General features: G+C 36.7%; 1 protein-coding gene across 1 annotated transcript; it reads left to right on the top strand.

The window, feature by feature from the left end:
- Nucleotides 1-26,090, top strand: kdm7aa (lysine (K)-specific demethylase 7Aa). Its single transcript, XM_081364185.1, has 18 exons — nt 1-116; nt 9,174-9,259; nt 9,344-9,461; nt 9,619-9,779; nt 12,417-12,558; nt 12,854-13,040; nt 13,497-13,659; nt 15,888-15,975; nt 16,101-16,207; nt 16,463-16,554; nt 16,660-16,746; nt 17,908-18,141; nt 18,346-18,470; nt 19,311-19,489; nt 21,509-21,588; nt 21,980-22,089; nt 22,168-22,478; nt 23,718-26,090. Exons 1-18 carry the CDS (start codon nt 19-21, stop codon nt 23,804-23,806), a joined length of 2,457 nt encoding a protein of 818 aa, XP_081220311.1. The 5' UTR covers nt 1-18; the 3' UTR covers nt 23,807-26,090.

The raw sequence follows: 26,090 nt of genomic DNA, 5'->3' as shown, positions 1-26,090 counted from the left end.
TTTAGGGACATTAGGAAGATGGCGGCTGCCCCGCTATACTGTGTCTGCCGGCGGCCCTATGATTTTAACCGGTTTATGATCGAATGCGACATTTGTAAGGACTGGTTCCACGGCAGGTATGTAAATTATGATCTATTTAACATATGTGTGAAGGTTGGTATGTACAGGCTGCCATGCCACGGGTGTATTTTTGGTGTAAATCAAGGGTGTCATGTGAAAGTGCTGGTGACGCGCGTTGGGGGTATTTAAATATGACGGTGCGCGATCACGATCGACTCGCTTGATGTTTTGAGCGTTATTGATCGATTTCTGTCAGATTTCTTCATGATAAATGTGTAAGAGGAACTTTTAATACAACCTGCCTTCCACAATCCTTCCCCCAGGATAAGATTATCCTGCTTTCCTTTAGAAGTGAGCTGCCAAAAGCCACATGGCTCATCTGTATGTGTGTTATGAAACTAGACATTTAAATCGTCTGTCTGCTTGAGCTTGACAGGCTTAGCTGAACTTTGAGAAAAACGTTTTTTATCTCACTTTATAGCTCAGATTTAACGCCAAAACAATCCATTTTGTGACTTATATGGCTATTAGTCAAAAGTTTTCATCTGTGATTTCACATGGGTGCAGATGGGTTTCTAATTACCATAGTAACCGTAGTCTCTGACAAAGTACATTATTTACTAGTTACTAAACTACACACACACACACACACACACACACACACACACACACACATATATATATATATATATATGTATGTATGTATATGTATGTATATATATATATATATATATATATATATATATATATATATATATATATATATGTGTGTGTGTGTATATGTATGTCTTAATATAAGATTAATAGACATCAATGGGATGTCTTGACAAGTAGGCTATGCATACAAGATTGTGTGTTTTTATGATAATCATGCCATCTTTATCCTGTTCCCTTGTGTCACATTGTTTTATGTGGTAAGACAAGTTATGCAATATGAACACTTCTAGTGCTTGGCAGAATATTTCAGATTTTTGATAAGTAAAAAAAAAAAAAAAAAAACACTATCTATCTTGGCTGGCACACCACATTTTTTTGGAATATTGTCAAAAGTAGCTGCCTTTAAGCTTCAAGACAGAATCTTCTCTGTAAATGAGCCAGGTCTCAGCTTTCCTTCCTGTCTTGTGAAGTAACTGTCGGTTATACAGTGATCGGTTGTGCGGGTGCTGAGAAGTCTTGTGTAACTTTGCGGAGCTGCCAGATTCCCCAAAGTGCGAGACAAAGACTGGCGCCTTTTCAGGCCAAAAGAAGAAGTGAGAGAACTGACTGAATCTGCAGTGTCAGTGAGTGACGCACAAAATCGCTACGACATGCTCGGTATCACTTCACTCTGAGCATCTAGATTGACGTGACGCAATTTTCCATAATCCGGTATGTGAAACTTCTTGTGGAATTTGCACGCCAAAAATTGTGGCAGAATGTAGATGTCTGCCTTAATGCACATGAGGTGAACGTGCGTCTGAACCTGTGAATTAATCACTATAAAAGACAAAGGTCCCTGAAGGCGTGTAATGATATAATTGGTTCTCTTTAGAAGGAGAGTCATAGCAGGTTGTGAATTGTATAATGAGACCATAGATTTTTTTGAGGTTTACAGGTGAGTTTAGGTGGCCATAGATCTGGAGCTGCAAGTTCAACACGCAGTTCAAATCTCTTGTCAAATCTTTTGTCATTTTCAGACTGAAAGTAAACAAATTCTGTGGACCTGAGTGCCGTCAAAGAAGCCAAAGCACAATCTATTTTCCATTTGGCTGTTAAACCTCCTAATGCTTAGTGTCAATTGGAAACTTCAGTAATGCATTGGTTTATTTAGGCTCTACTTTTCACCATTAATCTGGTCTTGAAACGGTCTTAAAAATAAACATTTCGTTAAGTCGGCATGAAATGAAAATTCACCCAGTCTAGCCTATGTCATTGATCGTATTGTGAACAATTCATCCATGCATGTTACATTTTTTTAAAATTAGTTTTGACCTGGTCATTTTTAATCAAAATGTCATAACTGGTGACGCTCTATATAGTCTCACTCTATATAGTATTATTTTTTGATAAATCATTTCACTCATATCTACTTCACAGTACATGAGAGAAGACTTGGTGCTACTTCTGTTTCATTGTGAATTTCTTTTTTTTTTTTTTTTACATTTACCGGCGACTTGTTTCATGAATATGCCAAATTATTCCTATAAGATGGTGGTATCGGAATTGTTTGGATCATACAAAAACTTTTAGCAAGAACTGGGCTAAAAGTTTCCTAAGCAAGAAAGACTTAGGGTCACATGGGGTCAGCAGATTTGTGTACATACACCTCATCTAGCCATACCCTCCCAAATGTAAACTTGTTTGGCTCTGGATTACCATTTGGGAATGTTTCTGCATTATGCAATGGATGGATTGACTCTGGCCTAAACATCAGTCTTTCTTTGGATCTTGAATGTGTGTTCTCGTGACAGGAACATGAAGGCATAAAGATAATTTGTAGGGCTTACGAGGAAAAAGTGCAATTAAAGGCAATGTTAATATACTTTCCCTCTTCTGGTCACTTGGTTTGTCAGAATGTTTTGCCGTTCAACTCATTATGTCTCATTAAATCCTAAATGGGCTTTTGAGTCTCAACAGAAGCTCGGTGTGAGCCGCTTCCAGACCTGAGACGGCATAAAGATTTGTGTTCACTAATCAGGGCCTGGTTTGGTGACCCCTGTCTGCTCTGTCTGCTCTAGTGTGTTAATCCAATGCAACTGTCCTGCTTATTTGTTGGGAAAAAGTATACAGACGATAAATGATGAAAAATCTTAGATTGTCACTATTTAGTTGGCTGTATTTATTTGACTTTCACCATTAACGCAATCCAAGTTAGTAATGCAGATCCAGTGGTCTGGAGTCTATTGTTCTGCTTAAGCCCAAAGTTGTTTTTTACGCTGCATGTGACATAGGCTAAACATTCGCCTCTTGCATACAGCTTGAATTTTTTTGTAATTACTAGGCTAGTTGGTCCACAAGGCAGCAACTCTGGCCCCGGCCAACAGTCCAAAAAGAAAAAGAAGAGACATAGCAACAATAAACTATTGAGGATTGCAACAACAAGAGACGCCCACAGTGATGAGCGCTTGTGTGAGGTGTATAAAAGATGCTCTCAACTCTAGTTAAAAAACTGACATTTTTATCAACTTTGGGAGAGATGTAGTGCAGACACTGGACAAAAATAAAACTTTCTAGTGTGCATTTGTTGTGTGCCTTTGTTTGCACTTGCTATTGGATGCAGTACTTTGAAAAGCTATGCCTTTGGTTGTACACAGAAGCTGAATGGTAGTGTCAAAAGTCAAATATACTTTTTGAACTTTGTAATGGTTTTACAAATATTTAGCGTAGGAACAGTCTAAGCTGCCATTGCTAGTTCAAGGTCAAGACTTGCTTTTTTTGGGCGGTAAATAATGGCGCAAATACCAGTAAATTGACTAGCGCAAACCTTAGTAAATCACCTTACGTGATTCATTACTCTCCTTCCCGTAAATTTTGCGCCTGAAAGGGTAACTCCTTCATATAAAATAACTGTCCATGCCTTTTCAGCGCTAATTTTTCATTGCGTGTCTTTAGTAAATCGATCCTAGAAGTAAATTGTAAAAAGATGGTTTGAGCTGTCGCAAGCTGTTTGTAAATCTGCTAAACCTAAATATTTTTGTGTAGTAGGCTAACTGTTTTAAAAGTAGTAAGGCACTTATTTTTGTGATGTGCCTAACGTGTTTTGCCTAACATAGCATAGCATCCCGTTCCTCATTGCTTGCTGAATATGTGTAGTAGGCTAAGTGACGTATAGTAAATGTATATAGTGGGTTACGCAAAATAAAGGGCTCTGACAAGCTGGCCACTGGAAACATGTTCAGTAGGTTCATTCCTACACACTTTCACTCCCTTTGGTTCCCTGGTGGGTAGTTAATCAGTTACTCAGGTGACAGTAAGGCTGCCTCGACTCCAGGCATGTGGCACACTGACCTGGTTCACATGCTGTGATGAAACTAAGAGAGGGAGATGAATGGAGCACTTCATATATAAAAAGGCATTATGGGAGAGATGGTTAAACTCCATATAATTAAATGAATGCAATAAGATGACGATTTTTTTTAACTATATTCTATATTCACAATGAAAATGAGAGTTTGGCCTATAATAATAAGTTTCCATTTCCAACTTAATTTTCTTTGATTGGCACAAGCTAACTTGTAAATTTGGTGCTCAGAGAGCTCTCATCTGGTTATTTGGACATTGTTGTGCCGTTCACGTGGGCTCATTTCATAAAAGCGATTATTCCAACATGATTTCGAGGCATTATGGGATTGTATATGGATTATATGTGTGTAGTGCATTGTGGGAGCCTGTTTGGTTGGTAAACGTACGGCTTTATATTTCACTTAAGCAGAGTGAATTGTGTGTCCAAACTGCTGAGAACTTCAGTACATTCATCAACTGGGGGACGGGATCTGAGGTCTCTATTCTTTCCCTCATTGTCTGTTTCACGGAGGAGGGAAGCGGAGGAGGCGAGTGGGTGTAGAGTCATTCATCCATAAACCCTTCCTCCCCCATCTGCTCGTGTGTCATTGCATGTCTGGCTCCTCTGATACCCAGGTGATGCAGCATGAGCTTGGAGACTGGGATTGTGTCACAGGGGTAAAAGACAAACATTCGATGAATGCTACAGACTTTGGATTGTCTTTTCAGACCTCCAGTCATCATAACAAATAATTAGTGAGTCACCAATATAATAAAATATGGGCCGATGATAAAACAATAATAATAAAACATGGGCCGATGATAAAACATGGGCTGATGCCAATAACATGTTAATTAGGTTGTGTTATGGTCGGAAACTAATAAATATTAAATTAAATATTTATATAAAAATAACTTTAATATTAAATAAATATTATATAAAAGAGCCTATAAATTCTATTGTATTTTGTCTACATAAATTAAACAAATCCAACAAGTGAATTTAGACTAAATATAAATATATCTAAATATAACTTTAACAGTATTATTCAATTATTAATGTTTAAAAGATTAAATTTAAATGAGCATTAGATGATGGTAGAGCTGCACGATAAATCGTTAAAAGATCATGATCTCGACCCACACAGTATTTTCCCTGAACGACAACGATTCAGCTGTCTAATAAACCTCTGACAAGTGCGATCATAGCGAACATTCAAATCTGTGAGAGAGCAGTTATCGGGTATAGGTATGAAAATGCTTCATAAACATTTTCACACACAGTATCATTATTTATATGTTTTAATAATTTAAATTAATTAAGTGCTGGGATAAAAGAGTTTATATTTAGAATATAAACTGATGTCTAAGGTAGCGTATTTTATCATATTTTATCATAGTATTTTCAAACACTGTTACACCAGTTGGCAATTAATGACTGTTCAAAAAATCTATTTGTCATTTGAATCATTTATTCAAGAGAAGTTTTTGTTAAAAAACACTGATTCATCCAGTAATGAAAAAAGTGACTTCTTAATGAGTGAGTCATTGAATCATTCATTCAAACCAATTAAAAATTCAAACTAATAAAAAAAAACATTTAAACAGACTGCAGCAATTAACATTTTGTCAGAACCTCTAGTGAAATACATTGTGTTGTCTATTTAGAATTGTACAGCCCAGATGATTGGAAAGGTAACCTAAATGTAAAAATAGAGGAAATGATCATGAACAATTTACGAATTTTTTTATACATGGTATTCTATATATTAGAAAGTGCATACAATGGATGAATGTCAGGATCAATCTCAAAAGCATTTCAGTTTTTGAGCAAAAAACTGAAATTTAGTTATGTTAGGTTGCAGTAGAATAATTTCTTCATGGGACCACTGATACCTCTCTACCAGTGTTGATGGTATTTGCCAGCATGGGTGGCGTGGGGATGTTCGCTAACAGTATACCGCTGCAAAGGTATTCAAACTTCTTTTTCCCCACAAGCGGAAAACAAAAAAGATCTATGCCGTTAGTACATAGGGGCTTTTACCTCTTCTGGGATGACAGCAGCTTTAGCTACCTGGTTCTACTCTGTCTTTCTTCCAAGTTTCCTGCAATAATGAGGAGATCAAAGCTTAGACAGAAACACTCAGTCCTTTGCATGTGTTCAAAGGCTGTCTTTTCTTTGAGGAGAATCACATTTCTGCTGAAGACCCCTGCTGATTTAACAGCCCCATATAGCACAGGATCCACTCTTGATGTTAACTCTATTCTGATGGTAGAGAGAGCCAAAGCGTTTACGGCAGCATCATTCACTCCATTCAACTCAAACAGGAATTAAAACCACTTTTGAAATGCATGATTGCAGCAACATCCAGCAATCTACAGAACATAAGGTGTCCATGTACAGCTTCTTCATTGCTAGCGTCTGTCCCAAATAGGGTACTTGATGTATAGACTTGCAACGAACACTTGAAGTCCATGAGGTCGTATGGTGTCCCATTTGTCATTTAAGATCTTGGAAGGGCGGTGTGCCAGTACTACTATCTGACCACTGGGATACAGTATTATGTCACCATTTGTGACAGGGATAGCGGTTGACTGATACGTTTTTTTTTTTATGGCCGATGCTGATATCTTAGAGAGTAGGGTGGCCGATATATAATACATGTCATTTATGCTTATTTGAATTAATATTTTAAGAAATTAGAAATAAATATGAAAGTAAATTAAAAAAAATCTTTAAAATAAACATACTTATACTTTAGGTGGCAAATTCTTGATTGCAATCACAAATAAATGTATTTGTTTAAAAATATATGAATAAAAAGGAAATAAGCTGTAACAGGGTGGGCTACTCAGTAATCTAGTAAGTTTGTACTCACTGGTAGGGCCTAATCATATTTTTTCAAATAAAGACATGGTAACACTAATTTTACATACACCGCACAGTGAAAATCGCATGAATATGACATAATGGGCAACTGAATGTAGCACAGCATATTTTAAAATCAAGGATTTAAAGTTTGTCGATCGTGCGTCTCCAGTGAAGTGAACTGACCGTCACGCACAGAGTAACACATTCATGATGGCTTCAAATGCGCACTCCAGAGTATCTGACAGCTGGATTCGACTTAGTCTGCAAGGTTTGTGATATTAAATATTTATTACATATTAAAAGATTTGTTTAAATTATATGCGTATTTGCTGAATGCTGATGGTAAATGAGAAAGTATAATAGTGTTTGCCTTCCCATAACTAATAATGTAAAGGCAAACGGTATACTTTTTCGCATACCGTTTCATTCCTTTAACAGGTCTATTTAATAAAGTATTAGGCAAAACTGTTTAACAGAGTCCGTAAACTAATGAAGACGGGGCGCTGTGTACTGTGTACGCAGGCGTTCTCAGTGCCGCCCGTCAAAATAAAGTCTGACATGCCGTCAAAATAAAAGTCCAGCTTCTGACACATCAGCCAATCCGAAAAATGTCAAATATCGGCCGAGACACCGGCCTTGGCAATATAGCGGTCGACCACTAGACGGACAGAATATATGTGACGAAATGCCTCAAATGCACATGTGGGCGCAGCAAAAGCATAAAAGGGAGCATAGTTGCACTCATGTGCACTCTTCTGAATCGTAAATCAATAACTGGAACAGCCCATCGTTTTGTAGACCTAACAGACATATGTGAGCGAAGGCCCCAAGACTGCAAGTGCATAATCTGCATTTCTCAATATTTTTGCTGTATAAAATAAATCCCTTTTGCTGGCAATGCTGTTTTGCTGTAGCTGGGCCAATTTGAAAGATAACAGGGTTGTTATAGTCAGCTGAAGAGGCTGAATTTATTATTTTTAACAGATGTAATTGGTGATTTGTCATGCAACCATTTATTGGACATCATGACCATTTCCCACATTTAGTTGAGACCGTTGTAGTGTTCTTGCGTGACTAAAAAGTAGCTAATATATATAAGCTACAGGAAAAGTAGAGTAGCCTATGTATCAGACTAGGTGTCAGTAAACACGTCCGTGTGAGTGTTGGCACTTTCCTGCGTTCTCTTGTGTGGCCCCAGTTGTCTTGGCATCAGTAAATCTCTTGCCGCTGGACTGTCAAAACTCTGCTAGCTGATTTCACATGGTTTGAATCTTGGGAACATGTGTTTGTGTGGGTGGCTGAGCATTATGGTTGTGGTTGTGGTTTGGCTCTTTTGGTAACGTGACTTGGCGTGCGGTTTGAGTGACATGGGTGGTGGAGGAAATCCCACTATTGTGACGCAACGCTCTGTTGAGTGTAGTACTGCCTGCCCACACAATGTTTGACGTATCCAATGGTAAACTATGTAAAACATTTTTGACATTTGTAACATTTCCTTAAAAAAAGTTCAGATGATGACGCCATTGTACAATGCATCATAGATTATTGACTGAGTTTAGAAAAAGGACATGTAGGACCATAAACACCATAGGGTCTGCTAACAGCCATTCCTTGGGTGGCATTGGTGACCCATTTTATACTAATGTGGTTGTTTTTGGTTTCATTTGTAATTGTAAATAAATTGATTATACCATGTTCATGTGGTAATTTTGGACATTCATTGTGTAAGTTTTGGTTGATGGATAGGCCTATATTAGACTATTTTTATTTGACCATTTTGATATTATTATCGTCATAAGCAAATTAGCCTTTCGAGATACTTATATATTATAGACACCTGGGGGAGGTCCTTTTGAGTTTATTTTAGACTCGTGTTTTATTTTATTATTTTAATATCAGCCATTTTTCTGTTTATAAAATGATTATCAGTATTGGCTAGAATTTAAGTGTCAGTGCAAGCACCATTTGTATTTGCTTTATAAAAAACATTTTTGATTATGCTGTTTCATTGTAAATTTTATCTTTAATAACTAAATATTATTTTTGTGTCATTGTGTTAGTCTAGTGTGTGAATGGGTCATTGAGTTCTCGTCCAAAGAGAAGAAACTTGTAATATTCAAAATAGAGCAATGCTAATGTTTATAAACACAAGTTTAGGCTAAATGTTTAAGATTTAGACTTGTTTTTGTAATTTGCTTGTGGCTACTGCAACATTCAGATTTATGGTTATGGGTACTTTATCTTGCTTTCCTTTCTTCAGTTGTGTTCAGGTTGTGGAGCACCATGCTGCTGATATCGATGTTTATCACTGTCCCAACTGTGAGCCCATCCACGGACCCTCCATGAGTAAGTGTGTGCATGTACACGTTTCTTTATTGCTTTTGTTGTGTCCAAGGATCAGTCTTATGAATATTTCTTTCTTTTTCTCAGTGAAAAAGCATAACAACTGGCACAGGCATGACTACACAGAGCCAAATGATGGCACACACCCCATCCAGGCAGGAACTGCTGTGTTTGTACAGGAACTCCAGGCCAGGAGCTTTTACAGGTACAAACACCTCTGGATTAGATTTTGAACTTTCCTACTTTGACGTCTAATGTGTTTTAAGGACATAATCAATCATTGATACATGTGTTACGGCTTTGAAATTTGCACCTACCTGATAAGACTTGCAATTGATTTGTGTGTCTTGGCTGTTCCAAAGTGGGGATGAGGTTCTGGTGCCAATGCATGGGAGTCAGGTGACCCAACGCTTCCTGGAGAGGGAGGGCTTCCATTACCCCATAGTGGTGCATGAACTGGATGGACTGGGGCTTAAACTGCCCTCTCCTTCTTTCTCTGTCAGCGATGTGGAGCATTATGTTGGTAAGACCTCAGTTTGTGTGTATTGCGTTTATCAGATAACAGCTCAGGATAGTGTCTGTCAAGTGGGGCACTAGAGCAAGAGACGCATTTAGATCACATTTGGGCTCATAACCAGTGTGATGGATTTTTTATTTAAACATAACTAACATTAATTTTTCTTGCAAGAACAACATTTATATGCTTTTGAATCTTAAATGTTTCCAAACCATTTGGTCGAAAAACTTGTGACTTTGAGTGTGTGAGTGTATAAATAACAAATAGGGGAAATGAAACTAGACAGATGTTCTGGTCTAGGTTTGAAAACTTGTGATTAACAATGAAGTAATCAAGAAAACAGAGTTTGCTTCTAGCTAGTAACAGAAGGGTTTGCCTATGAAGAACCAATCAAATTGTAGGAAATGAGGTAATGTATCATGTCATTTTCAGCATGCGGGTGGGATTCTCTCTGAAATTTGTCTTAGATCCTCCGGCCGTGATTAAAGCATGTTCGAAGGCATTGTCTGAAGTCTGTCTAGTTAATGCTGTGCAGCAAGTTAGGGTTAGGGGACTCGGCCGACGTCGATGAGGAGACGCGCTAAAGTATAAATATTATTGAATGTGGACGTCAATTGTAGACGAGACCCAGATAAACTAACGTTGACTGTAGACGTTCGGGGACGTCGACTGTAGACGAGACTCGGGTAGACTTAGGTCAGGTGCGAAATAAGAAAAATCTACCACACCAGACACACATTTATGCATATATGCTGTTCAGAAATTTGGGGTCAGTAAGAATTTTTTTTTTTTTAAGGTAGGGAAAGTGATTTCGAATAATAAAGGCACGTGAAGGCAAGTTTCTGATGTGAGCACTTTAGTGCCTGAGGTTGAAAAATCACCCTTTTACTCAAACCTCTGTTGGGTTTTAATATCATTTTATTAAAGCTAACAAGTAGTTTTTTGAACAACTTTAAACACATTGGAGCGTTAGGTAAGGTTACCAAGTGCCGTTGTGATTGTGGTTATCCGTCCGTGCTAGTAGTGAATGGGTTTGGACCGGACTCCTGTGGACAACTGTGGAGGTTATCTCCTTTCTTTTCTACATTAGACCTAAAACATTTCATCTCCAGTTACAGAGCCGTCGTACAGCACAGCCAGTCTGAGCTCAGGTTCCCAATAGGGATGTTTTATCTCAATGCTTATGTTACATGGCTCCCTCTTTCGCACACCACTGATCTTTAATTTGGAGCTGTTTTAATAGTAACAGGTGTCGAGGGGAAGAGGTGTGTGTGTGAGTGTGTGTGTGTAAGAGAGAGAGGTGGGGGGGAACTTAACAGATCACGTTACCTAGCCAGTTGGACACAGACAAAAGGCCACTAACCTTCCCTGTCTGTCGTTTCTTCCATTTTCTCCCTCCACCTGCTTTTCTTTTCTTAGAGAAGATGCACACACATTGAGAAACACTCATTCTTCCATGTATGGGCAAATTAAAAAAATAATATTGTTGTCAGACTTTAACAAATTGAATGCAACATTATTCATCAGAGCAACAATTTTAAAAGGAATTTTAAGGGGTAGTTCACCCAAAAACAATTACATCGATTACAGTCATGTCATTCCAAACCTGTATGACTTTCTTTTGTAGAACATAAAAGATGATGTTTGGCAGAATGTTCAAGATGCTCTTTTCAATATAATGAAAAAGTTATCCTGCAGCTTCAGAATAATTTTGTTAGTTGTATGGTATTTTTGTCATTTTTGAAGCTTGACTCTACTCACCATTAGTAATGTTTTTAGCTTATGCTATAATCTCGATGTGCAATGCATATTTTCCAGCTTTCGACTGACAATCATGTTTTTTGTATTGTCCCTATTCAAATAAACGTATACATAAAAAAAACTAAACTAAACTATAAATATTAAATGAAAAAATGTTGTCTTGAACTAAAATAAGTTTAAATTGAAGTGAAATAAAAATAAACCTGTATAGAAATATTAAAAGGGAAAAACAAAAAGCACATACAATTATTAAATCTTAAACTAAAATTTAACTAAAAATATCTAAATAAAAGCTATAAATACTATAATAGTATATGAATAATACCAAAAAAAAAACACTGGACCATTTACTTCCACTTTGTGGAAAAAGCATGAATATTCTTCAAATATGTGAGTTTGGAGTTTGCATGTTAGTTTGCATGTTGAGATTGAGAAACAAATTAAATATGATAAATAAATGAATAATTTTGGGGTGAACTTTAACTGTTTAAATGTTTACAGACATTTTAAAATGAATATTGGTGGAAATTAATGGGTGATGACCATAAAAATATCAGCATTGGTTCAAAAGCTGTGCAGAGTTTTGTAGTTAAGTCCTGTTGCCAACTTTGGCTTGAGCCTTTCACATTATGTGTTTGTGGGACTGTTCCTCCAGCTGTTCCCTGTCATCAGACGCTGGCCAGCTGTGTGTGTGTGTGTGTGTGTGTGTGTTGAGGGATTGCAGTCACTTCACCAGCAGCTGTCCAGCGTCGTTTCCGGTCCTCAGCTGTCTTTTGTGATTTGCGGCCCTGCAGCTGTGTCTCTCAAAAGCCTTATTACAGAATATATAGCAAAGAATTGATGCATCAAAAAAATCTGAAAGTATCCACTTTCTTTTCCCAGGTGCAAATAAAGTCATTGACGTGATTGATGTCGCAAGACAGGCAGACAGCAAGATTAAGCTGGGAGAGTTTGTGAAGTATTACTACCAACCTGAACGGCCCAAAGTGTTGAACGTTATCAGCCTGGAGTTCTCTGATACAAAGTACGTCTGTGTGAGAAACTGTCAGTTTTCTTTCTATGCAACATAACTTCACTGCAAATGAATTTATTCTACTGGTTAAGATAACATACAGTGTTACTTTAACACTTAGGTCACATTGTTGTTGCATTAAATGACAAAATAGCAATCCAAATATCATTTGTTTTTAAAGAAAGATTGTTTTTGGGGCCTGATATACAACTATGTAGCTACTTTATGATTTACAGGAATTCAGCTAGCATTTAGCATGTTTAAGTGCTTGTGTGAAATCTGATTTTTGTTTCCTGCTCAATTTTAGGATGTCTGATTTGGTGGAGGTTCCTGAGATAGCGCAGAATATGTCGTGGGTGGAGAACTACTGGCCTGACGACTCGTTCTTCCCCAAACCATTTGTGCAGAAGTATTGTCTCATGGGAATGAAAAACAGTTACACTGACTTCCACATCGACTTTGGAGGAACTTCAGTGTGGTATCATGTTCTTTGGGTATGAACTGAGACCTTTTTGATGATTGACAGCTCTTTTAACTTATCTTAGTTAGGCTAGGATTCGTTTTTTTGTGATATTGAATTCTGTGGTGAGATTTATGAAATTTCAATGGTATCAGAAATGTTGATCTAACTTCATTTAAAGCAAAAACTTTATCATAATATAGTAGTCACCATTTGAAGTGGATCAAAAACCTTAATCAAAGTTATACATGAATTTTGAACAATACCCATTCTTGTCTTAAGCCAACTTTGAACTTTTTTTGATCCACTTCAAATGTTGACTACTGTATATATCATATTAACGTGAAATAACATTACTAATCTCGTCATATCGCCCACCCCTATTCATGAATAATTAATGGCTCTCAAGTCATGTGATTTTACAGTTCTACAAGAGCTGATAAGCAGTTCCAATGAAATGTTGATAATTATTTTGTGTTTGTGTGCGCAGGGAGAGAAGATTTTCTACTTGATCAAGCCGACTAAGGCTAACCTTGCACTATATGAGTCCTGGAGCTCATCACCCAATCAGAGCGAAGTATTCTTTGGGGAAAAAGTCGACAAGTGTTACAAATGTGTGGTGAAGCAGGGAACTACCATCTTCCTCCCCACCGGTGAGAACACAGAATTAGACAAACTTCTGAATCCCTTTTCGGGTCCATTTAAAAGATTATGCCCACCCACCTGTTTACATTATTATAATCAGAATAAGCTTTATTCGCCAATGTGCGCAAAACACAAGGAATTTGTTGTGGTTTCCAGGAGCTCTGAGTGCATACATGCATACATCCATACATGCATATATAACAAAAGAGGATAGAAAGAACATTTAAAAAGTAAGATTAAGAAGATAGATATATATAAAAAAAAAACTTGTGTACAGATGTGTGCATTATGTACTGTATATACAACTGTATTAATAAAAATATGTATTTTACATAGTAAGGATCTATTTATTGCCTAACTCGCAGGTGGTATAAACACCATACTGATTTATGAATTATAAAAACAGGTAGTAATTGACTGTTTAAGGTGGAGATAGCCTGAGGAAAGAAACGTTTTTATGTCTAGATGTCCTAGTGCACAAGGCTGTGGGCGGGTTGAGAGGGCTCTGTGATGATGTCATGATACGCGTAGTCCTGAAGGTTGGGCAGGTGCGCACCAATTATCCTCTTTTGTCCATTATATCAGTTCCTTCTGCAGTTTCTGTTGATGATGCAACAGAACAAATGGGTCAATAATGTTAATTTCTAATTGATCTATTATTTATATATCAAAATTGCAATTACCATTTATTAAATATAATTATAAATTAAATTAATATTATATTGATTATTATAATATATTAATTTAAGATGTTTTATTAAATTATGTTTTTTTCATGTTAAAAATGTCAGGTTGGTACAATGGTAATGGTATCAAAATGAAAAAACAAGCATCATTAAAATAATGAAAATATTAAAGAAAGTCTTAAGTTGTTTGCCATAAACTTTTATCATCATAAGTCATGTGATGCAACCAACATGCAGCAACAAGAAATGTTTTTATAGAGAAGACCTCAGACACTCGTGACTAACTGTCAAGCTCAATGCGTCTCTTAATATATCAGATAATTTGTAACATGGAAAGTGTAGTTCAGGTTGTAAATTGTCATGTAGTGACTCCCCAAAAAGTCATATTTATAAATTAATAATTGACAGTATTTGTTATAAAAAATGTTTTTACATGTTTGAAAATAATAAAGATGGGTGTACACACGTGTTCAAGGCGTAAAGGAAAAAAAATGTTTTTTACTTGACATTATTTGAAACTTTTCTTAAAAAAAAAAAAAAAATGGTATATGTTTCAAACCCATAATAACCAATAGGAATACAAAGTGTACATTGCTAAGAGCCTAACTAACTAGATTTGTAAAGGATTGTTGACAGTTGTCATTTACTTAAATAACAACTTGCCTTTTTTATCCTTGATTGACCCCACAACAAGAGAAAAAAATAGGATGTGCACTATCATATAAAAACACATACACGGTACGGCAAGGCGAAAGTATTATCAGGCGGCTTCCCAGGACTTCTGCCAGGAAAATGTGGATCAGCGTCCAACACTGATGACCCTTGTTCCAGTGGGATTGTTGGGCAACGGTCTTCGCTGAGCAACGTGGTAAACAGAATGGAAACACTCCGAAGGGCTGTGATGCAATTCACGTGCGTCTCACCGAATGGAAAGAATGAAAAGTGTCTGAACGTTATTTTAATCACCCTCATGAGAGGCACTTTAAATCAGAATACGTTTAGAGTTCTATAAATGGTCTCTAACCGATGCGGAGGTAGTAGACGTAACTCTTCTAGGGGGAAGGATTCATTATCACAGCATGTGTGTTTGAGGAGTGTGAAAGCGAGCTTGTGGGTTTCCCTCCTCGAGCAGAACGTCACGTATGACGAAGCAGAAATCCCCCTCTTGTTCAGCAGCATGTCTGCACACGACGGCCAATACACATCCAGCCAGACGGAGAGATAAAACTGAGAGAGGTGTGGGTGTGAGATTACGCTATATTTAGCTTTTGCTGATGTGTATTTGTTTGTGTGTATTACACACTGGTTACTGATGTGGATTGTGTGTACTCTGTGTTTTGCTGCTGTCTTTACAAAAAAAGACTACTAAAATGTTTAGGTGGTTTAAGCTAATGTTTAAAGGAAGTAATATGCATATGACATATGAATAGAGACATTGTTAAAAAAAATTATATATAAAAGAATTATGGTAGGGCTTGTGAAAGGGAATTAGGTCAGCATAGAACAATCTTTGTTGAGGCCTGAACGTTGATCTCTGTTGCCCTCTACAGGTTGGATCCATGCAGTGCTCACTTCTCAGGACTCCATGGCGTTTGGTGGGAATTTCTTGCATAACTTAAACATAGGCATGCAGCTCAGGTAAAACCCTGCATTTATTCCTCAATATTCATCCTTTTGATTAAGCTGTTCTATGCTTTTCCTGTCACTATAGTCAATTTAGGTTTCTAAACGGATATTCCTACTGGAACTGATATTAATTTCAGGTGTTATGAGATGGAACGCAGACTGAAGACTCCAGATCTCTTTAAGTTCCCATACTTTGAGGCCATCTGCTGGTATGTGGCCAAAAACCTTCTGGAGACCCTTAAAGGTGAGTGGGACAGGGCAACTCTTACAGTGCTTTAGTCTAGGGTAAATGAAAATAAAGCATTTGCTAAAAACAAATTTTGTTTGTTTAAACCGTCATGTGACTATTAACCAACACCAGAGAACTGTGAATATGATGTTAAAATGTTGAAATCTCAATGTAAAGTATTGTCAGTTATTCCTTTACATAAACATTCCACTTGATAGTTGCGGATGTATCCTCTTGATGGAGTGGAGATTGAAACGTTTGTGTTTTCAGAGCTGCGGGAGGATAATTGTCAAGCTCAGGATTATCTAGTGGACGGGGTGAAAGCTTTAATCTCATCACTGAAGACATGGCTGAGGAGGGAGGCAAGAGAAACTTCCGCTTTGGCGCTTTTACTGTGTCATTATTTTTCTAGTGAAACTCCTGTGGCTGTTCTACATGGTTATTTTCTCTGCGTGTTTCCTCCACAGTTGACTCAACCTAACAGTGAGGTTCCAGACCATATCAGGCCAAGCCATCTCATCAAAGCTCTGACCAAGGAGATCCGCCACCTGGAGGTAAGACGAGCCCGAGGAGCTCCAGTGGTTTTGAATGGGGAATTTAGACAGTAGTTCACAGCTGTTGTGACAGTAAGAGATATTTGGTGCTTTTTGTTTTGATCTTCACTTTGCAACTTTATGGGAACAATTCCTTTCTGTCTTGCCAATATTCTACTTAAAATAAATGGAATTCAATCAAAATAAACTAAATAAAATAAAATTATATTAAATCTTACACATTGGAGTAAATAATTAAATTAAATTATATTATATATATTATATTATATTATATTAAGCTATATATCAAATGTACAATTAATATTAATTTAAATTTAATTAAACAATTTAAAAGCTTAACTTATTACACTTACACAGTCTGCACTTTAAATTAAAATAATTGCCAATTAATTAATTGCCAATATTCTACTTAAAATAAATTCAATTCAATCAAAATAAACTAAATTAAATAAACTTAACTAAATCAAATTATATGAAATAAAATAAAATAGAATTATATCAAATCTTACGCATTGGAGTAAATAATTAAATTAAATTATATTATATATATATTATATTATATGATATGATATGATATTATATTATATTAAACTATATAGCAAATGTACAATTAATATTAATTTAAATTTAATTAAACAATTCAAAAGCTTAACTTATTACACTTACACAGTCTGCACTTTAAATTAAAATAAATTAAATTAAATATGAATTCTTACACTGCTTGGAGTAAATTAACAAATATATTTTACACATCATGGACTTTAAAGTAAATTAAATTAAATTAAATTTAAAAATGTATTAAATTAAATTGTCATTTTAAAAGCAAATTTACAATACATTTTTAAACAATTTAAAATCTTAAATTAATATACAGTTTTACACAGCCTGGACTTTAAATTAAATTAAATATTAATTCTTACACATCTTGGAGCGACTAAAGCAAGTTTACTATTAATATTCATTTAAATTTCATTACATTTAAAATATTAAGTTAATTTTTAATTCTTACTAAGCCAAGTTTAATCAAATTAACATTAATTCTTTAAGAAGAAAAATCCTTTTAATTTTTAACTAAAATATATGCTCATTAATATGAGTGTTTTCACATAACCTAAAACAGCTCCAAGTTTAAGTGATTTGCTGTGGTATTTTCTTAAACAGGATGACTCGAATAAAGCTGGAAAATCTCAGGGAAGTGCTGAGTGCCCTTTAACACGCTCAGCACTGGAGAAAGGATATCAGGCACGGCGTGCAGCTCGGCGGCTACGAGACCATCATCATCGACACCACCACCATCATCATCATCACAGCCGCAAACTGCCCTCTAACTTGGACATCCTGGAGCTTCACACGCTGGAGGTATTAAAGAGACTGGAGGTCGGACCGCTTGTGGAGGTGAGCGAGTCAGATTTTTTTTCCCCATAATGCACTGCAGCATGAAGCTCAAATTTCTTCATTATTCCTTATCATATGACTGTAATGCAATGCTATCAAATGGTTTTAGAGGGCATTTTCACCTTGATACTAGATAGGTTCACTGCTTTAGCAGCATGCAATTATTCTATTTCCAGTAAAAACATCTCTCGTTTCTTGTAACAGGACCCAACCTTCAGCTCCAAAGTGAATGGCAAGTTTAAGAAAGTGTCTTCAGTGTCTGCAGTAGCTGTTGATGGGAATCATGACAATGCCCTGCGCCTGGTGCTCTGTAATGGCAAAATTATGAGGTGAGGGTCCCGGTAGCTTCTCTTTTTGTGACCATGTTAGGCACTAGTTTTCATTATTATGAGTGACCCAGAGATGTATAATAATGCCAGTCAATGCACAGTAAGATTTAATGGTAAATCTTTAGTAATTAAAGGACATTATTAGATATTATAAGAAAAAGAAAATAATATTAATTTTGTATATATATATATATTACTGTTTATTTAAATATTTAGTTTGAAGCAAAATACATATTTAAGAAATAATTGAATAGCTACATGCCTTTGTTTTCATTTAACTTGTTAACATTTACATTTATTTAACTTATTTAATGTGACATACCCGAATTAGTAGTGAGAATAGTGACATTGAGAGATTATTTGTACCTCTTTAATTCTTGACATGGAATGGTTTGATATTTTTATATTGATAAGTTTGATCTGCTTTTATTATTATCAGAAGTAGTAGACTAAGTAGTAAGATAAAATATTATAAACTACTGATCAAAAGTCGAAGGTCAAAACATTTTTTTAAGAAGATATTAATACTTTTATTTAGCAAGGATGAACTAAATTGAAAAAGTGGAGTCAAGACTGAATATAATATATATATATATATATATAATATATATAATATATTTTGTGGTTTCCACAAAAATATTAAAATGTTTTCAAATGTTTTTTGTTGTTGAGCTGAGAGACTTAAAAAAACAAAAAAATATTGAAGATTTTAAACCCCCCCCACCTTTTGAATTGTAGTGTATATTTATTAATAACTTATACATATATGTATGTGTTATTTATTAATGTAATATAAATTTAATGAATAAAGTTTTCTGTTTTGGTCCTCCTTCCTCACAGGGAGAGGTTATCTATCAGTAATGTGACAGCCAAAGTCAATGGAGTGGAAATGTTGCAGTTCCATCAACACAGGATAAAATTGGAAAGAATGCCAATGTGCCCACAAGAAGAAGTGAAAAAAGAAAAGCGAGAGGATGAATTTGGAGTACACTGCACCATCAAGAAGCCACTCAATCATGGTGAGTCGCCTGGAGCTGTAGAGGTTGTCACAGCTCAGCTTTTGCTATCCAGACTGACTATACACCTTATTTAGCAATGTGGATGTAAGCTATTACAGCTGCTAAAAGGAAATAACTAGAAGAATAACAAAGTGCAGTAAAGTGTGCTACAGTACAAAACAGTCTTATTTATTATTTAAATACCAGTTTGGAATATCAATCAGCTGTTTTGCACAGCAAAAAATACCTGAAGTTAAAGGGGGGGTGAAATGCTCATTTTCACTCAATCTCCTGTTAATCTTGAGTACCTATAGAGTAGTATTGCACCCTTCATATCTCCAAAAAGTCTTTAGTTTTATTATATTTATAAAAGAAAGATAGGCTGTACCAAGTCTTTCCGGAAAAAAACGAGCGGCTGGAGGTAGAGACCTGCGCGGGACACAATTTTCAGTCCTGCTCCCGCAGTGTTCAGTCCCGCTCCCGCAAAGATTTGTTATTTTTAGTCCCGCTCCCGCCCGCATCTGTGATATTATGTCCCGCTTCCGCCCGCAAATGCCCGCAAGACGGCAGGCAGGATGTATGTTCACGAACTGTCTCACGAAAGGTCTTGGAAAAAAAATGCGATTTGTGTCCGTTGTATGTTAACACCTTTTGGCATTTATGGCAGCAGGTAAAAGGTAGTTGATTCCCCTCTCCATCATGCACAACCGAAAAAGACTGACAAATGTCTGATTTGATGTTTCGTGATATTTGTTTTGTAGTAGCCTAAATGTGCCTTTCTTTAGAGAAGTGCTTACATCTGAAGCACTAGAGGTGCTCTTTTCCTCGTCCATGCTGTCTATTTTGAACTTGAAGCTTTCGAATTCGAACACGGAGCAACGTGAAGGAATTGTCTCTAAACAAGTGTGCGTTAGATTAGGCTCCGCCCTACCCTAAACGGCAACATCCAAGTTTAGGCTGCTTAAAACGTTTTTATTGCTGCCAAACAGAATCTCCCTCACAACTACAAAGTATGTACGCTACTTTAATCATTTATATATTTTACTTTACACTCATATTTAATTCGCGGGAGTGCAGCGTATCATCCCGCCCGCCCGCACCCGCAAGTGCACCTTCATCATCCTGCCCGCTCCCGCAATGACCTTTTAAAATTTGTCCCGCGCCGCTCTGTTTTGCGTCGGGTCCCGTGGGTCCCGCGGGACTCCCGCGGGAGTGCAGGACTCTAGCTGGAGGCGGGCCGTGTGGGCGAAGCTAAAGCTGTGCTAACGCGCCGAGCTAGTAACAACACACAGAGACAATAGATTAGAAGCAGTTTTACTCACCGAACCTTTATCATTGTGACTGCTCGATCCTTAAGCATTAGACGATCTGCAAATCCATCGATCTGGGCTTTGTTTATAAAACAATCATCGTCGAAATGCTGGGAACAAACAGTCTACACAACTCCGTTTATGCTCAGGAAAAACAAACTCCATCCACTGGTGCCTTAACGCCGGGTTCTTTGGGAATCTGTGCAGGGTTGTCTTGCCCTGGCAACCAAAAACACACTTCTTTGGTGACATTGGCTTCCCAAAAGCCGGGCAGGGCGCTTTGATGGCGAACTGCTTTCGCTCTCTTGCTCTGGTCTACGGATGCGCGCGCGCCCGCGATCTTACCGGAGAAGTGCCCTTAGGACCCATATTAGGAAATTCCGTTACATCTGACGTCACACAGGCCCATACTCGAAAAAAACTTTCCGAAACTTGACACAAACCGGAAGGACAATTTTTGGCACAGAAATACTCCTTCAAACGTGCAATTAAATTTATGAAACTTTGTACATGTTTAGCATGGGAATCCAACTCTTTAACAGTGTAAAAAACTCAGTATGCATGAAATAGCATTTCACCCCCCCTTTAAAAATAGCTCTTACTTTAAAAATGAGTTGGCTATAAGCTTGAAGCCAGTCTGTGAAAAGACAAAAGCGTATTTTTTTTCTGTCATTATTGATTGATTAGTATGTATAAAGATATCTGTTTGACCAACATCTTATTTTGTCAGGTCTAACTGTGCAGGCAGAGTCGCCACGTGTAGCATCTTCAGACAGTGACTCGGAGTCAGAGGCGGAGGATTGTGCCGAGGTACTGTTGATGTCGATTCAACTCTCCACGAGCTGAACACATTTTTTTGGTTAAATGGCTTAAAGGGGTCATGAATTGAGAAATCATATTTTCCTTGGCCTATTGACATATGAGATCATTGTACTATTAAAATATCTTGTAAGTTTGAGAACTCAAAAACAGCTTTTATTGAAACCAAGCTCCCAAAACGTGGCATGCCTAACAGTGTTTCAAAGAGAGGGTCCAAAACTGGATATAAATTAGCCTGTTACTCCTACATTAGCTTGGGTTTTGATGTAAAAATATTGCTAGTATTATAAGTGGACCTCAAAGAACAATTTAAATGCAGTTCATGACCCCTTTTAAAACATGTTCTGTCATCTCATTCCTGTGTCACCCTTTCTCTAAACAGAAACGCTCATCAGAGTCAGGGAGTTCTGAGGAAGAGGATGGAGCAAGCAAGAGAGACTCAGGGAGTTTTGTGGAGCATCTGAGCGGCCACCATAAGCAAGCGTTAAAACGGTATGACTGCCCTTCATTTCACACACCTGAGAAAACCGGCACAGTTTAAAAGCTAATTTAAGTCATTTTTCTCCACAGAGAACGTCCTACCTCACCGAGAACAGACAGTGCCATTCAGGGCATGCTGTCCATGGCGGGGCTGCTGTGTCAGCAGGCTTCAGAAGGGGCCGATTGGTGGGCCAGTCAGGGTAACAGTAACAGCAACAGCAACAGCAGCAGTGATATGTGGGACAGCAGTGAATCCTGTTCAGCGCCCCGCAGCCCGGAGGGAGAGGATGGGAGTCTCGGGGAGGAATATTCATATAGAGAGAGCTCACTTTCTCCTCCACTCCACCCCTCCAAAAGACATGCGCCCAACCCCACGCCCATCAGCAACCAGGCCACTAAAGGTGAGCACTTTCTTACACTAAAAGAAATAATAGTAGTAATATTTGTATTATTTCTTAGAAAAAGTCAAACTTTTGTTTGCTTAATCAGGTCATGTGGTGCAACCAACATGCAGAAAAAAAAAAAAAAAAAAAAAAAAATTTATATATATATATATATATATATATATATATATATATATATATATATATATATATATAGAGAGAGAGAGAGAGAGAGAGAGAGAGAGAGAGAGAGAGAGAGAGAGAGAGAGAGAGAGAGAGAGAGAGAGAGAGAGAGAGAGAGAGAGAGAGAGAGAGAGAGAGAGAGAGAGAGAGAGAGAGAGAGAGAGAGAGAGAGAGAGAGAGAGAGAGAGAGAGAGAGAGAGAGAGAGAGAGAGAGAGAGAGAATAAAATAAACACATGAATCAAATTTGAAAATAAGCTAAAACTACATTTTTCTAAATAAAAAATGTGAATGAAAATATAATATATTTCTCCTTAAATTTGTAAAAAAAATTTTATTAAAACTTTTTTTTATTATTGTTGAAACTTTTTTTTCTTGAAAAATATGTAAATGAGTTTGAAAATTGATTTAAAACTATTTTTTACCTTGAAAAATATGTAAAATATATATATTTTTAAATTATATTTGTTGAAACTATTTTTTCCTGGAAAAATATGTAAATGGAAATTTTGAAAATTGATTTGTTAAAACTACTTTTCTTACCTTGAAAATTATGTTAAAAGAATTGTGAAAATTGATGTTGAAACTATTTTTTTCCTTGAAAAATATGTAAATTTAATAATTTGAAAATTGATTTAAAACTATTTTTACCTTAAAATATGTAAAATATATTTTATTTATTTGAGAATTATTTGTTAAAACCAATTAATTTTTTCTTGCATGTGTAAATTGAAAATTTTAAAAAGAAATTGTAATAATGAAAATATTTTTAAAAATTAAAAAATAAGTGTACACACTTTTATTCAGGTTACATGACATGACATTTTTAGAGTGGTTAAATTTGTCAAAACCTTTCTTGAACATGGTATAAAGTGAATTATATTTTCCTTTATTTTGTTTATGTATTTTTCCTGTCATTGACCCTCTTATGTCATTTACCCATAAAACCCATGTGCGAGATCACTCCAAAAATGTGTATTTTTGGGGTAACAATTATGTTTGCAACAATTATACTTTACAGAACATGCTAAACTTTTTGTATCGACTTATGTCATGTTTTTGTGGTTGTATTGCAGGAAAGCGTCCCAAGAAAGGAGAGGCGACAGCTAAACAGAGGCTTGGGAAGATATTGAAAATGAGTCGCCATAAAGGCTTATTCCTGTAGCATGACGGAGGAAAGAATGAGACTATGTGTAATAAATCAACACAGCTGCTTTTCTTTATACGCTGGGATTATCATCACACACACACAGGCGCGCGCACACAGTTCTCCTACTCACTGTGCATGTTTAGGTGACAGGGTATGTTTAATGGCTCACCTTTTCCACCAATCGCACGAAATACACAACAAATTATCCATCAACGCAGGGAAACTGCTTTACCTTGGACAACATTTAAACATTAACAGCCAAAAGTTTCAAGCACAGAAAACGCATGGTCGGATGCCAGAGAGCAGCGTGTGTTCCTACAGGCTAATGTGTATCACGGGCTGAGGCCTCTCCTCTCCCCCCACCCTACCTCTTCTCACATCTGTAGCATGAGTGTCCAGGCGCTCGCACACACTGGGACTGTTCCATTGATCCTCGGATTCCCCTCAAGTCATTATCAATCTGCCTATTTCTCTCTCCTTTTGATTGTCTCAGGCTGGAGTATGAGCTTTTGAAATGGTGCTGATCGTTTATAAACCCTTTCCCAACCCCCTCTGCCCCTTTAAGCAATAATTGTACAGCAGTAAGTGATGTATTGATGATTTAGTGGGCCGCACTTTTAGGATGCGCAGGAAGTCCTCTCATGGTGGAACCATCAAATGAACTCAAAGAGTGGCAAAGATACAACTATATGACTTTCCCTTGATTTGACAGTGTTAGTTCTTTTTATTGGTTTTAAATAAGTGAATTAAATTAATATTGTTTTTGTTTTGTACATTAGTTTGTAAAAACATTTAAAAAAGAGACAAATGCACATACAGCAGAAGGCTGTGTTTGCAATCCTTGTATTGCAAGTGCATCTGATTTTGTCAAGCTTTTTTTTTTTTTATCCCGAAAGGTTGTGAAACTCGAAATAGTCATTTTACACTGGCAAAATTGAGAAAATCGTACATGTATAAGGTATTGTCACACATTTGTTCGCCTCTGTCACAACCCAGTGGCCGCATAGAGGTACTGCATCCTGGAGCGCTGCCCCTGAAATACTGTATGTGATGTAGTTTGCGAGGACTAAATATGCTTGTCACGTGATTGACAATGATCTTTAGCTCATTCTGCATAATTTATGTTCTATTTGGTTTGTTTTAAAATGTTTTTTTTTTTTTTGACTGGATAACTTATTTATTAATTTCAAGGATCTTAAGGTTTTATATTGCATTCTGAGTTTCCCGTTTTTTCTTCGCATTGAATAGTTTTGTAAATACGAGTATAATTTCGAATGTTACCAATTCAAGAGGAATGAGCTTTTGTTTAGGTTCAGCTTTATGGGTTTTGTAGTTAACACATTTAATGCTACTTTTTAAAATAATAATAATTTGAATGACTTGTTAAATTTACCTCTGAAATGTTAGCGCAAGTTGACTTTGTTTGAATATTGTTGCTTTATGTTGTCTTTGCGACCTGTTGAAGCGGGACAGAAGAATTTCAGCGGGAAAAACAAAAAACAAAATGGTGGTGCTTGTGTGAATTTCTTAGAGAGGCTATGATACGTTTTCTCAGGGAACATCAAACAGGTGACATCTTTGAATTCATCACCAGCACCGTCATATTAATCGCGTTTTGTACTCGTTCCCACAAACTTGCCAACAAATGTATATATATTCCCATTTATTTTGTGTCTGGTAAATGTAAAACCCAGATTCCGAACAAAATTGTGTTCCACTGTAAAGTATATAAAATGAGTTTGTAAGACTGTGAGGATAGATCAGCACCAACAGATTTTGATCAGTCTGTTGGTTCAGAAAGCAAATGCACTATTTTGGATCTACATGACTGAGTTGGATAACTGCTAAAACTCAGGCTTTGTTACGGTTTTGAGTTTTGCTCACCCGCAAGTGTTTTATGATAAAATGTTCCTCCGTTCCCATTCAATAACCTTCACGTAGACAGACACCCTTTGAAAATGGCAGCATTCTGAGGAAAAACAGCTCGTATCCTTTATATTTGATCAATCGAGCTGTTCTGCAGACAGGTTTCCATTGCTTTGACGCATTAATTGTACAGTATTTATTAAGCTCTAGCATTCATTTCCATACTCAACTGTGGTATAGACTTGATGTCACTGTGTTTTCAAATGCTGTGTTCTGTTCCTTCTCTTCAATAGTTCTCTTTGAAAAGTTTTGGATGTGATGGATTTTCTCCAATGCAATGTATATATATAAGATGAGGGAAATGTTTTGTAGATCACACTGTTTTCCCCTTCCCTTTACCAAGTGTTAAGTGATAAAACACTGTTCTATTGAC

Source organism: Scardinius erythrophthalmus, assembly GCF_964197995.2.
Source record: "Scardinius erythrophthalmus genome assembly, chromosome: 4".
NCBI classification, from domain to species: Eukaryota; Metazoa; Chordata; class Actinopteri; order Cypriniformes; family Leuciscidae; genus Scardinius; species Scardinius erythrophthalmus.
The sequence above is the reverse complement of the archived record's forward strand: the minus strand, read 5'-3'. Positions and strand labels throughout refer to the sequence as shown.